This window comes from Vanessa cardui, chromosome 24 (assembly GCF_905220365.1).
Source record: "Vanessa cardui chromosome 24, ilVanCard2.1, whole genome shotgun sequence".
Classification (NCBI taxonomy): domain Eukaryota; kingdom Metazoa; phylum Arthropoda; class Insecta; order Lepidoptera; family Nymphalidae; genus Vanessa; species Vanessa cardui.
This window is the reverse complement of record NC_061146.1, coordinates 5,516,106-5,531,767: the sequence shown is the minus strand read 5'-3', so window position 1 is coordinate 5,531,767 and position 15,662 is coordinate 5,516,106. Positions and strand designations below refer to the sequence as shown.

Sequence of the window (15,662 nt, the reverse complement as noted above, 5' to 3'; positions counted from 1 at the left end):
TTACGGCGTCCAATGACAACTAATCTTCATGTCATATGACCATCCAATTATTACCAACCTTTCTTATTTGAGTAATGAATCTCCAAAATGTTGTATTCCTTGAGCACGAGATGAATTATAAACACAAATTAAGGACATGACTATTCAGTGGCGTTTGCTTGATGCGAGCGTTCTAACCACTGGGCCATCTCGACTCTTTTAAAAGTTTAGTACTCTTTATAACAAAATGAAATATAATTGTGCATGTTATGAGTAAAATTTGCTTATTATGAGCACCCGAGGGAAAGTTCATGAAAGTGCTCCGTCCATAGCAATAAGAAGTAAAATATAAATATTAACCTAAGGTCGCACCTTGAAATGTCGTCGTCGTTAGATAAGCGATATTGTATCTCACAGTTATGCATAATTCCATTATTAATAACACCTTATTGTGTTACATAAGCATCCATTATCTTCAATATTAAACAGTTTATATAATGCCTCGACGTTGGTAAATATGTAATTTTAATATATATTGATTGCTAGTTTCCGTTTGTGGCTTTGTCTGCTAATGAGGAGGGGGCTGTGACTGAGGAAATTTTGGAAAAACCTCCAAGACCAACACACATAACAAACCTCATAATAGGCTATTTGACTGGTTTTTAAAATCCATTTTATATTATTTAGTAGAGGTTAAGGAACCCAGTAAAAGTAGTTTTTTTTTTTATTTCTAGTACATATTTGCCGAAAAATATCATATTAAAAATTCCATATTTAAATAAGGCGCGACAATATGGCACTGCAATGGGGTCGGTGACGTCACTTTGCTCTATTTTAATCTGTGGTACATATAGTAGAAAAGCAAGGTTTACAAGAAAGTGACTTCATCATAAGCTCGTCCAATCAGGAGCGTTTTGTGTCACGTGACAAACGTTTGAAAAAATGCATTTTTATGTATTGATTTTTGAATAAATTAAGTATTATTTTCAAGTTTCGTTAGTAAATAACCATTTTTAAACTCATAATATATTATATAGATTACAATAATTCACAATTTATTTTTCGCATTGTCAAATAGCCTATTATCAAATTATGTAATTTAAAAGTACTATAACGACATAGCATCAAATATTTCACCATTTGTATAATTTTGTGGAGATGTCATTTTAACTAGGGATATCCCCTAAATGACTTTAATTTATTCTTGACGTTAATACAACGTATTGACCTTGGAACTTGTCAATATTTAAAAACACTAATGCGTTTGGTAGTCCCAGGATAAGAAATATTTTTAAAATAATAAGATGTTCAAACGTGTAACAAAATAGATGCCAAACTGCTGATCATCATGAGCTATTTTGATGTTTCTTAAGATGGCACCCAACCCGGTTTCGTGTAGGTCACACACATTATCTAGGTGATATATTTTTTAGATCGACATTAAGAGTTTATTATTTAATAGAACATTATTTTTTTCTCTATGATATTTATAATTATTATATTATCGGTGGTATCTCGATTGGACATATATTTTTTTAATCGATAAATCGATTATGTGAAATCGGATCTTTGCATCACTAATCCCTGTCATGTCGATCAATAGAGGATCAATTCTTTAAATAGTTCTCATACGTTTTTTAATGCAGCTATTAGGTAGATAGTGAATCTAAATTTGTTTAGCTATTAACTCGAAATTTGATGATGATTCATAGTAAATTTTATGAAAAACGTTTCTATGAAATGGACTTACTTTCGCATTTATAATATTAGTTATCTATCTATCTAAAGCGACATGTCTCTATCTCTTAAACGTGAATTTGAAATCCTTTATACGGGTTTTTTGACACTCATATGGACCGATATATCGATCACGTATTGGTGAAGAGCATTCAAGATGATAAACAAACCACTTGTCTGATAATATATTTAAATTTCAAAGATCCGTCGTTTCTTTTGTTTCGAAAATTGTGCATGTTATCTGAAATGATACGATCATCTCTGTGATTACTGCAGCTACGTGTCGACAAAGAGGAAAATCCCCAACCTTTGTGTTGCTTACTGAAAGACTTGTCAATAAAAATGTTATGATGTGTAATTGTTTGATTTGAAATAGCTGGAAACATATTGCAACAACATAATACATACATGATTAATATATACACAATAATCATGAACATTTTAGCTATGCGACGATACTCAGATGAGATTAACAAATCAAAACATTTTCTAAGAAAATTTTTAGATTAACATTTGCTGCCTTCAATTAAGACCCTACCTCAATCAATGTTGCTCCTTGGTAGTTCACAATCTTCTACATCTCTATCAAAAACATTCAAGAACCTTTGAATATCAGAAGTAATATACAATAATATGTCATGTACACTCCGCCAATTACCAGTGGTCTTTTTTATTATTTAACAAATCTTTGTCCAATCTTGGGCATATGTTTTACTCGTCAACTTTGTAAATTTTAACCAAACAGGGAAACTTCTCTGTCACGTCTAAATATTTTAGAAAGTTGAAATTAACTTTACATTCTTCTCTTTTCAGAGGGCTGCTGTCCAAGGCAGCTTCTGGCAGGGCTTCCTGGCGTCAATATCCGTCGTGATAGTGTCAGAATTAGGAGATAAGACGTTTTTCATCGCAGCCATAATGGCGATGAAACATCCTAGGGTAATAGTCTTCGCCGGAGCGATATCCGCATTAGTATTTATGACTGTCCTATCAGCCGCCTTCGGGTGGGTGGCTACGGTTATACCGAGGGTGTACACGCATTACATCAGCGCTGCACTGTTCGCGATATTCGGTCTGAAAATGCTCAGGGACGGTTGGAAGATGGACCCGAACGAGGGTCAGGAGGAGTTGGAAGAGGTTCAGAGTGAGTTGAAGAGAAGAGAGGATCAGGTAATTAAAACTTATAAAGAATTTAATATGTTGCGAGTTATGAAATCGATTGAGTGACCATTTAAACTTTTTGGCTATCATAAGTATAAAGTAGAAATATAATGGGGTTTTCTATCTTTGAAAATTTGATATGAAGTTATCCACTTGTCAAAAGAATGAATTAGTATAGATACGAATTATACTACTGAACATGATAACGATCGTAAATTCTCAGATAGAATTTTTATTTTTATCTTATCAAAACCTCTTTTCTGTCTCCACAAGGATTTCATTGCAAAATATGTCACGAAGGCTCTTGAATATAATCTGAATTGATAGCGTCGAGATAATAATTCTTTATTTTTAGCGAACGCGATAATTATATAGAAATAGAGTTTAATTACCTACAATGCAAATGTTGAATTCCTTTATTTGTGTCATCTTAGTTATCTCTCGAATTACTTTGATTAAAATTATCATTAATCAAATTAGTAATAGGTTTATAGAATATTTTGGTTTATATATAGTGGGTATGGAATTCCTTATATGACTCCATGACACAATTTAGAAACGGATCTCTAATTATATAGGTGCTATCAAGTTGTCTAACATTAAACAGGGCTCTCCGAAAGAGCGATCGAGGTCGCCCGAAGAGGGCCCCACGTCTGAACGGTCCCAAAGTCCCGGTACTACTCGTACCCCTGAAGTCGAGGCCCCTGTGACGCCAGAGGAGCCCCAAGCGGGTACCTCGACCCAACCCGAACCGTTGAGGGTGATCATACGTCATTATGCCTGGCAGTACGAATGACACATTAGTTGTTTTTTTTCTTTTAGCTTAGCTTTTTAGGTTGCGTTATGCACAGATCACATCACATACGCCTTTGATATAATCAGCTTATGTAATATTTTTAATTACTCGCAAAGGAATTCAGCATTTGATATCATGTTTATAAATATTTGATGTATTCAAAATTTGACCAAAAAAACAGTCGGTAATCTTTAAGGACTTTTTTCCTGAAGACGAGAGTTGTAAATTTTTTTGGTCGAATTAAATGTAGCTCGAAATATCTCACTCTCAAAACAACCGACAGAAATCAAAGTCACTATTTTTTTGTATTTGATGTAGTTTATAATTTGAGTACCATATTTATGTAATTGCTGTAGTATATCAACTAAAAATCGTAAGTCAAAATGAAAGCCTTACGTAACGCAATCGTCTCAAAGGTAACCATTTAGTATGTAACGGTATTATAGTTTATGACTTTAAGAAAAGGTTTTAGTGTAACCTTTAGAATTGAGTCCTTATTAAAATACAGACTATGTTTTTTAAATTTTGATTTCTGTCGATTTTTTAATAAGTGTGATATATTTTTTCAGTATACAGTATTTTCATCGTATTGTTATGAAAATAATTAGTTTATCAATATTGCGTTTCATTGTATCGGATTAGATTAGTTCGATGAAAATATTTAGACGACAAATTGTATTTAATTATCTAATTTTGTTAAATTGTTCCTTGCTTATAAATGTTGTTAAGGATGAACAGTTCATCAATGATTCTCTCTTTCTATAATAATCGATTTTACATTAGAAAGAACGAGACAGCATTGTTTAACTAATCCCGACTTTAACAATATTTATAAGTAAAAACGTTGTTGATTTTAAACTAGCTTTATTTATTTGAAGCTTAGCATGTATATTGATTATAGTTAACGCATCATATTCGTAATATGTTTTATTTATAGATTCTTGTACGTTTCAATCTCGTACGTCATATTTTTTTTAAATCACCAGACATCTTAGTTTTTTGTTCGATAACAGCGTCTGTTTTTATTTCATTAGAAACTACACTTGTGTTTTTTTTTGTCTCAATGTTATGTTATGTACACACATACATATAACCTATTCCAATCGCACAAGAGTATAGACATTTCAATCGCAGATTTCCATATTCCATTTTCAATAATATGCACTATAGACAATTCATCATCAATTACTTTATTTATAATTAAAATAATAACACTGTCCTTGTAAATCTACTTTAATTTTACTTCCAAAGTTCAAACAGCTTCAAAACGCCACAATGAATATTGTACAGTCGAGGTAAGAAAAGGTTCGTCACCTTAAGATCTATTTTCGTGTGCTCAGTATGAGCGGCAATCTGCTTTACCGATCCAGAATGACGTATTGCATCGCATTGATTTGACGTTTAGATTCAAAAGGTACTAAGAGCTTAAGATTTGATAGAGGAATAAATTTGAAAACTGACGAAGGTTTTCTTACTCTGTACATTATTTAAGATCTTTGCTAATGATATCGCTTCAATCCAATGTCTATGCTGTACTTCTCGTCCCTTATGCCGTGGTAACTCTTTATGTGGTTGGAATACATGGTTGCTTTAGATGGTTCTGTCACCAACGAGCATGTACCCTCATTACGTTCCATATATGATATATACATGTATATATTTGTAAACAATGCGTAAAGTTATACAGTTCCGTCGTCATAATTACGAATTATATGCAAATAGTTTTGCTTTAAATGGTATCGTTTTATAAATTTCAGGAGGAAAAAGAGGAAACTTTGGACATGTTGGAACAGGGTCAGGCTGAGAATCGTCGGCGAAAGCGCAACGCGATGCTTAAAGTGCTGCTCCAAGCTGCTTCCCTGACGTTCTTAGCGGAATGGGGCGATAGGTCCCAGCTAGCGACGGTCGTGCTCGCGACAAGAGAGAACGCAGTTGGTGTCGTGGTTGGCGGATCGCTAGGACACGCCCTCTGTACAGGGCTGGCTGTGATCGGTGGAAGAATGGTCGCACAAAAGATATCTGTTAGGACTGGTAAGTGTTTCTAGAGTATTTAGAATTATAAACAAAAATTTTCGCGTCAAGTGATATACAATTTTATTTAAATCATCGTAATACATTTTAAAATAAAATCGTGGTTGTAGATTGTAGATGTATGATTTACTGTATGTACTCTGCGAAACTATGATCCACGAAGTTATGGTATCAAAACGTAGGCATACTTTATTCCAATGGTATACATAAATACAAAACAATGACTTTTGATAAATTTACACATAATTAAGCAATAGCCTCACATATATTCTCCAGAAAGAGATAATAAGTCCGCGTGGCATATATTTTTTGACGACTTTTGATGTCATCGACGAATATACCTACGTCAAAAATAAAATTAATCTTAAAATACAACAATTTCCACATAAATGAAAGCCAAAATTGGCACAACAAAGGCCTACAAAGTTCATCAGTATACTATATGACCAATAATAATGCATAAACAATAAATAAAATATATCTATATATAAACTATTAGGACCTGCTGTTTCGCTCGTGTTTTAGGGTGTTAGGCCAAATAAGTAGCCTATGTCCTTTTTTGGAGTTCAAGTTTTCTTCATATCAAATTCGGCTTATTGGTTTGGTAGTAAAAGATCTCCCAGTGGATAGAACTCGTGCATCTTAACCGATGCTTGTGAGTTCAAACCCAGGCAAGCACCGCTGTTTCATGTGCTTAATTTGTGTTTCGTAACTTGTGCTTAATTGTAACTCATCTCGTGCTCGGCGGTGAAGGAAAACATCGTGAGGAAACCTACATGTGTCTAATTTCATCAAAATTCTGCCACATGTGCATTCCACTAGCCCGCATTTCCCTCCTCCTTAATGGGATAGGAGACCTTAGCCCAGCAGTGGGAAATTTACAGGCTGTTACTTTACTTACTTTAGTAAAATACCGACAGACAGAGTTACTTTCACCTTTATAATATTAGTTTTTGTTTAACATGGAAATGATATATGTCACTTAACTGCGCTGAAATCATTTGATTATAAATAACTGAGAAATGAATTCATCCTTTTATCACTTGGGCAGTAAAATTTAATCCGATGTAAATAGCCATTGTTCCAGTACGAGTGCCGTCTAACTGAAATCATTTATGCAAATATTATTTTACAAAGGCGAATGATAACTTCGCTTCGACCTTGAGTTCAAAACATACATTCATTTCAGTATAAAAACACGTCTCTATTTGAGAATTAGTATTCACTCTGAAAAATGAGAGCAGGTTTCAATTTAAACATATAGTTTTATTGTTTTAATCTCGCGCTTCCAGTCTGCTGTCGGTAAAAGCCTTATTTGAAGATTGTCTTCTCTCGTTTAAGCATTGGTTTAACTCGAGTTATTGGTTGTATCCTGTATCGTCATTGGTCGAAATTGATGACGTGGTATCTTTAGATATATCCGACCAATGAGCGTTCGGATTTAAGTCAGTTGTGACACCAAAATAATAACAGTCCATGTTTGTGTACAAACACACATAGTCTTAGTCATCTTATATTTTTATATATAGAAAATCTAAGTAGAATTATATTGTTACATGATAATTTTAAGCCAAAAATCTTCTCTGAAACGAGCTTAATGTAATTGTACAAAATGCTTATCAAATACAGCGAATGTATTATATTGTATTGACTTAAAAAAATAGCGCACTTTTTATATAATAGTTTTCGTCCGCAGTTTCGCTTGCGTTTAATTTGTTGTCCGGTATTAGATATACTAAAAGAGCTTTTTCTTAGAGTTCAATCTATATACATTAAAAGAATCATTAATTTCAGTTCAGTAATTTGGCTGTGATTGTCTTCGCAATTGAAAATATTAATATAGATATATATTTTGATATAATAGTATAGTTTATTAATATATATATTTTTGTATGTTTTCAGTTACCATAATCGGTGGTGTTGTGTTCCTCTTCTTTGCTGTGAGTGCGTTAGTGATCGGACCCGGGGAATAGGACCAGTCCACAACGATATAGACAATTTAATTAATAAGAGACGTATGTATGTATTTAGTTGTATATTATAATTTTTAAGTTAATCTCATTAAGGGGTAATAATTTTTAGATCAATATTGTTTTGCTAACGCTACGCCCATGCATTTAAAAATCGAATCGTTGTTCTTTTTTCGAAAAATATTTATACCAATATGACCTTGAAATATTGAACCTTAATAATAATATCTTTGAATGTTTTCTATTTTTTTTTTAAATATTTTTGTCGACGGTCTTAAACGTGAGTTCGCTATACGTCATAGCTATGTAAATTTTGAACAGTTTTTGGGAAAATAGTTCGAATAGTATTTTAACTTTTTTTATAGTTTTGTAAACAGGCAGAGTTATGTTAGGATGTTGATGTTGTTCAACCTTTCAGATAGATAAACTGATATGTATCGGCTAGACTAAATATTGAGTAGTGCCTTCCTAAATGAGTTTTCAGACAAGCTCAGTTTGATTACTAATTCATGAATGTACAGTCAGATTAAGAAAAGGTTCGTCACCTTAAGATCTATTTTCGTGTGCTCAGTGTGAGCGATAATCTGCTTTACCGATCGAGAATATATGACACTGACAGACATATTTTAACAATTCAGTAGAAGATATCATATCTAATTTGAATTTGTAATGACTAATTACGCCATTTAAAAGGTTGTTTATATAAAACTAGACGTGACCAATGATGTTACACTATTTTGAACCAAGTTATCATACTATGTAAGTTTAATTTTATATGCAGTTGTCAGTTTAGTGCTTTAGTTTCAAAAGGTACTAAGAGTTTACGATTCGATAAAGGAATTAATTTGAAAACGTTTGGTGTTTTTACTCTGATTGTACAACATTTAACAGCTGACTTGTGTACGATGACAAAGCTGTAATTGTATGTATCTGTATATGATGATATCTTCCAAGGCCATCCTTAACTAGTAATCTGCACAGAACCTTGTGCACAAGTGTGTGCAAACAATGCACTCACTGTTATGTGTATGCCCTTTCGCAATCCGATGGTAAACCTAACGACCACTCCATTTGAGTGCAATGTCAAATGACGTATACAATAAAAGTACTTCATGATTACTTTCTAGAAAGTCTGTCATTAGCTTTACAGTTAATTTATTTATAGTTCGGTGTACGCAGATGTGGACTTTGCCTTAATTTTACATTGAAATTTACTTCTTTTTATTTTGTTTGACTTTTTTTTTTTTAATAAAACTGGACTGTCCTTATAAAATTACTTAAGTATAAAATATACAGTGTTTTTACTTTTTTAATATGAAGAGTTCAAAAAGCTTGTTTCTAAAAGTGTTTAAAATGTAATTTATTTCCTCATAACATTTTTTTTATATATTTGTTTTAGTGGAAAGTAAAATTAGGCGGGTTAGTATTTAGGTAAATTAAAAGTTAATTGCATAACGAGAACACCAAGAATTATCAAAATATTTAACTTGCAAAAGTATTTGAATGATTTGTGCTGAAAGATTTGAGAACGAACGAAAGATGCTTTGACGTTTTTGGGCAAAATATTAGAATTCTTGAGATTATTCATAACTCATATATTATTATGTGTTATTTTCAAAATACATACAGTGCTTATGTATCTTAACTAAATAGTGCGTCCGTTAGTGAATTCGTTTGAGAGAAACAATTTTGTTAATTGTTGTTTGATGGAAATTATTTTGAAATTACACTATGCGGATTATAGTACGACGCAACATAGATGTAGCATCGGCAAATTCAATACAGGGCCGTAGCCAGGATTTCATTTCGGGGGGGGTTTGACTTCCAGAAATAAAAGGCAACAAGTTAACTCTAAAAAAAAGCAAATATATTATTAAAGTTATACATAATTTATACAAATTTATTTAAAAGACAATCGACGACTTGATTGCTCGTCTGAAATAAAGTGCGTGGCAACGATCTCTGGATTGATGTCGACATCACGATGAATGCTCATTAAGGCCAATCCAGTTAAACGTGACTGTCCCATGCTGTTTCTTAAAAATGTTTTCATCCTCCTCAACGAGGAAAATGTACGTTCTGGTGTTGCCGTGGACACAGGTAGAGTAACGAGTATTGAGAGTAGTTTGTGAATTATGGGGAACATTACTATGTTACAATTGTCCAAAGCTTCTAGTGGTGTGGTGGGCCATTGCGTAGAATCTATTTTTGACCACTTTGCTCGCCAAACTATAAATTCCCCTTCAAAACTAATAACATCATGGAGCAGAGGGCTGTAAAATTCTACTGTGCTTTTTAGGTCATCATAGGTGCTAGCTGTAAATTTCTGTGGCATCAACAATGACAGGGACCTTAACACTGACTTGTGATTAGTAAAACGTTCTCGTAAGTGATTTATAATATGATCAATAACCGGGATAAATGAAGCGCGTCTATAATATTCCTCCGGGTTTTCAGCTGCTACGTTGCTTCGGTGTTGTTGGCGCCCCACTCGCCTTGGCATAGCTATAGTGAACTCATCGCCATTTAGTTTTTTTGCTTGTTCCTCTGTTCGTTTAAATAATAATGAATAATTCGCTTCTGCTTGTTCTCTTATTTCACTAAGAGCAATAATTACATTGTCGACGTGATCACAGGCCGTTGCTAGGTCACATCCGGCGCTTTGTAAATATTTACATAGATTAATTGTTATTGAAAACAGTTTGTTGGCAATATTCATATTTATAAGGAAATCATCAGATTGAATCGCGACTAGCAATTGATTAGCCGCCTGCGAAGTGTCCCTGTTTCCCGAATGTTTAATTTTTTCCAAAGCATGTGCTACTGGTAAAATTATTTCGTCAAAACGTAGCACACTGTCATGTCTTTGAACCCATCGAGTTTCGCACATTGCTATCAATGATTTGTGTCTAGAATCAGGCAAAATACTTTTAATTGATTCGCTTAGTATATTTGATCGGAGTGCTGATGCATGAAAAAAATTCCCAACAGAATTTATTGTACCTAAACAGTTAGATAGGTTCCGTATTTTGCAAGTATCTGCAATGGCCAGATTTAGCGAATGTGCACTACAATGGACGAAAAGTGCTAATGGAAATTTTCTTTTTATTACAGCTTGAGCACCGCTGTAACTTCCACTCATTGCTGCTGCACCATCATACCCTTGACCAATAAAACCCGTAGTATCGATTCCGTTGGTTTCCAATCGATTAATTATGCATGATGCGATGCCTTCACCGGTAAGATCAGAAATTGATACAAATTCTAAAAAATCCTCACGCAAAACCTTTTTAATAGGATCTATATATCTGAGACAAAACGACATTTGTTCGGTTCTAGATATGTCTGTTGTTTCGTCAATCAATACTGAAAAAACTGACGATTGATTGACTTTCTCCACAATGGATTTCTTAACGATATCCCCACAGATATTTATTATTTGATTTTGAACAGAAGCGCTGGTGTATTGTGCATTTTTGCTGCCATTTTTTAAATGCAACTCCAGTATTTCATCTCCTGCGTCAACTCTAAATCTCAAGAGGGCACGAAATGTACCGTCATTTACGTGTTTTTCGTCCAAAACATTTCCGTAATCAGATGTGCCTCGCAAGGGTATTTCTTGACGACCACATAAAATAATTGTTTTTATAATAGAAACTAATTTGGCTCTATTCTCTTGTGACCTCTTAGAAAATTCAGAATTAATTACTTCCTTAATGTTGCGTTGTTTCCCATCGTAAATCGACAAGAAGTTTTCAGCCATTTTTATTGCCTCTATATGATAAGTTAAGCTGGCGTGATGTATAAATATATCTTTTGCCTTTTTCCAATTACGCAATCCTTTTCTGACAAGGTATCCAAGATGTTGGTGGTTACCTTTCCCTTTACTTTGAGAAGCAAAAAGAACACAATATTTACAGTATGCACTGTCTTCTTTTTTGGAATAAATTAGCCAATTAAATAAATCTAACCACGCCCTTTGAAATTTTAGGTGCCTTTTATCATCTGTTTTAATAGGGAATTTAAAATCTTTGGTGGGTATCCAGGCATGTCTTAAAAAATATTCTCGTTGTAAATCGGACAGATTTTTGTCCAAAAATTCTGAAATATCCTTATTTAATTCGGAATCATACGGCGCCTCCTCTCCCTCTGCGTTTTTTCCCTGCTGCGAAATGGAGTGTGGTATCGATAGATGTGATTTCTGTTCTAAATAAGTGTCACTGTGTGTTTGATTGTGAAGAGCGTCATGAGAACCCACATCATCCCCACCCTCAGTTAAATTGGCAGATGTGTGAGAGCAAGATTGAGATGGATTAGTAGAAGATAAAGCGTTATAATTATTGTGTCTTGATATTTTTGTAACAAAGTTAGTAAGCGGAATTTGTTTTTCTTTACGTTTCATTTTAGCATCAAGCAAACATGCAAGCAAGTTATTTCAGAACCAACTGCAACAAACAAGAGTCAATAAATACCTATAGGTAATTTATATACATAAGTAAAATAATTACTCATTAATCCATTATTTGCCTCATATCAAAACTAACGTCGCAAAATTACGAGTCCAAAGTACATGTAAGAGCTTCCTCGAATCACTACATGGTACAAAAAATAGTTGTATATCTTGATATCTTTAAAACAAAAAAACGGATTCTAATACGATTTTCTTTGATAGATTAGATACATATTACAGTAGACCAATATTCATAATTTTAGAGGTTTCAATATTATGTCGTCAAAACACATGTATTCTTTTATCTCTTAGCCTACAATTACTATTTTTTACCTTTTACTATTACGAGAAATATATCGTAGCGAAGCGATTTTAAGCAATAAGGCATTAATAAAAAAACATTGTGCATTTAATAAGAATTAACCCTTTACAGCATGCAATTATTAATTAAAATTATTATTTAAAGCATTAAAATATTTTCGAAAATATAACCGATCAAAAACGCAAGAACATAGCGATTTGTTTTGTTTAATGTCAAAAAAGCTGTGAACGATGTAAGACATTCTGTAGTATATTTAGTAAGTAGTATAAGCATTGCACCCGTGCGAAGCCGCTACGAGTCATAAACTTTATTTCGGATAAGTCGGTAAAGCTCACTATACGGTTACTAACTTTATATATATATAGAATGTTTCAGAAATTTTACAATCTGTCTTACACATTTCAAAATGTAGTGGCATTCTGTAAAAGGTCACCTTTAGTATCTAAATTTACTAAGATGACATTATGACATTAAAAGTTAGTATCTTAATAAATAATAATATAATTAAAAAATTAAAAACAAACTTAAAAAAACTTCTCATTTTCAATAAACATTTAGGAACAGATATTCTTATAAATAAATTAAGAAATATATGATTGATACATGATGTACCTACTAGGTATAAAAAATATTTATATAAATTATATACAGCTCAACTCTTAACAACTGGCTAATCAGTCGGTGAAAGTCACAGTCGGCATTTCTAATATTTTGTTTTGATTGCATAATTTGAATATGAAATTGATTAAAAATCAATTTTATAAACCCTAACACATAATGCCATGCTTTTTAAGACATTTCAATATATTAAATATCTATATATATATATATATATATATATATTACATATTTCAAAAAACATTTTGTAACATGATTATTGTGCTATAGGTATTTTTTTCTTTTAAATTTAATAATTAGGCTTGTTGATGGGTTGATACATATCTGCAAAGCACGCAGCGTGTTGCAAATCATAATTACATCACATATTAAAGAAAAACTATCAATTAATAATAATTTCAATTACCAATCAAAAGACCAGTATGCTTGATACAAGAGAACAATCTATAATCCACCCAACTAGATCTATCCAGGATTTGATTTGATAATTTTACCAAATACTGTTATGGATATGAATTTGTATTATTTGTAATGTAATTGCCAACTTATTTAATAACAATCTTATTTAAATGAGTACTGACTTGCGATCAACTCCAAGACGACACAACGACTGCAAAACAATGAAAGATGAGTGAAAGAGATATATGAGCCTCAACAAAAGTAATACTATCTGGCCTTCTCGCACTTACTCATTATCGCGCGCCGCTGACGACGATTCCCGACACACAAGCAAGTACTAAAATTTTTAAATTTAACAAACTCGAACACAACATGATCTGTGCGACGTATCGGCACGAGCTCTTGTCTCGTGAATAATAATAATAATTAAATTAATTAATTGTTGTAGTTTGTTTAAATAGCGCAAAAAATTTGTGGTATTACGATAATCGCGACTTTTCTTAACTTAGCGAAATAATTTCGGGGGGGGTTTGAACCCCCAAAACCCCCCGCTGCCTACGGCCATGATTCAATATAACTGAATACTGCCGATTTATACAACCAATAGAAGTAGCTCCCTATCGCGCCATTCGACGCTATTCATCGCTACAGATTCTCGCGTCAGTTCAATCCGAGAAAGCAAGTGCATGTAAATCGACAAACATCAAATGATAATCGTCAAATGATATTACAAGTTATTACGTTTGTGTAAAGATTATATTCACATAAAAAATAAATATTGATAATTTGGGATGGAGTATTTAATTGTGATGTGATCGGTTTTATGAATTTTGCCGAAGCTACATCTATGTTGTGTCGTACTGACTTTTAATTCCTCTCTAAAACTGTATTGCTGGAAAAGGTTTGATGGTTTATTGTAACAAAAACCGAACACATTTCATCAATATTTACAATTAAGTTTGTTATTGCAGGTCCTGTGTTGCCAATTTTTTGTTTTTTAGTCTTAATGTATGTTTGTATTTTTTTAAACAGATTATGCAATAAATCAAAACAATGTATATATTCCACATACAAACTTGTGATATAAGATAGCACTATATATGTATTTATAATCTGTGATATGATCATTCAATATAGTATACTAGTGGCCCGCCCCGACTTTGTATTGATTTGTTGTGAAGCTCAATACTCGTAGATTTCCCTCTCAAAAAGTTTGATGTGATTTACGTACAGATTATAAATGACTTTTAATCCTCGTTTAAGAATATGACATAATACATTTTAGTTCTACGCATGTGATCTACATGGAAAATTATATGATTAATTTTCAAATGAGACGCGCCCTTCTGTGTAGTTTGTTGAAGTCCTACAATTGGTCAAAATGTTTTTTATGAAGGAGGTTTGAAGCCACATGTGCCAATATATTTATGTAGGTTTCCTCGCGATGTCATCGCCACGGTGTAATTGAAATGTGTCAATTTTCAAGCAAGTCGGGTTAATAATATTAAATGATCATAGTAATTGTTGATAGTATCAATTTATTGAAGTATAACTTCTTTGGGTGCGTAACGCTTCTTTGTACGGTGGGACGTTTTTTGCCGCCAAAAGAAGTTTTGCTTCTGTCACGAGTTATGTTAATGTAAGTACAAAATTTGAATGTTAATGAATCACATCAAATAATGCTTAGCGCTAAATGTTGAAATGTAAAAAGTATTATTTTTTATGTAAAGACGATTAATAAAAATATGTCGGAAATATTTTTTGTGTTTTTATTATTCAAATATGTTTCTACTTTTAACTATTGTTACGAGAGTAACCTTAGTCTTCAATACGGTGTTATGACATTTGATTCTATATCATAATTTATCTCACATTATTATTGCATGTTATGAATATAGTAGGGGCTATTGAATTTACTTTATTATATACAATTATTAATCTAATTAATTGATCAATAATTTGTAAAATTGTAATTAATATTATTTTATATATACATAGCATTTTATGCATAGCATTTTATGCTGGCATGTAACACTATTTCTTATTTTAAATATGATTGAGCGGTCATTATAAAACAATTGGACTATAGCGTGGGGCATTCTAATAAAAGATAGAGAGATTGAGCATCATTGTAAAACGATAATATTATTTTGGCCATCCCGAACTACTAAAATTAAACTATATATTTCTAAATGTTGCTAT

At 32.6% G+C, this 15,662-nt stretch overlaps 1 protein-coding gene across 2 annotated transcripts in view; it reads left to right on the top strand.

Annotated features, from left to right (window-relative positions):
- LOC124540072 (transmembrane protein 165) overlaps window positions 1-8,322 on the top strand; it is a 38,026-nt gene extending 29,704 nt beyond the window's left edge. Inside the window, exons 3-5 of one of the 2 annotated variants that reach the window (XM_047117484.1) lie at window positions 2,530-2,883; window positions 5,428-5,701; window positions 7,604-8,322. In XM_047117484.1, coding sequence (XP_046973440.1) covers window positions 2,530-2,883; window positions 5,428-5,701; window positions 7,604-7,674 — 699 coding nt within the window. In that variant the 3' untranslated portion in view covers window positions 7,675-8,322. The remainder of the gene's footprint in view (window positions 1-2,529; window positions 2,884-5,427; window positions 5,702-7,603) is intronic. The other variant, XM_047117483.1, reaches the window with a different exon arrangement.
- The last annotated feature ends 7,340 nt before the right edge of the window (window positions 8,323-15,662 follow it).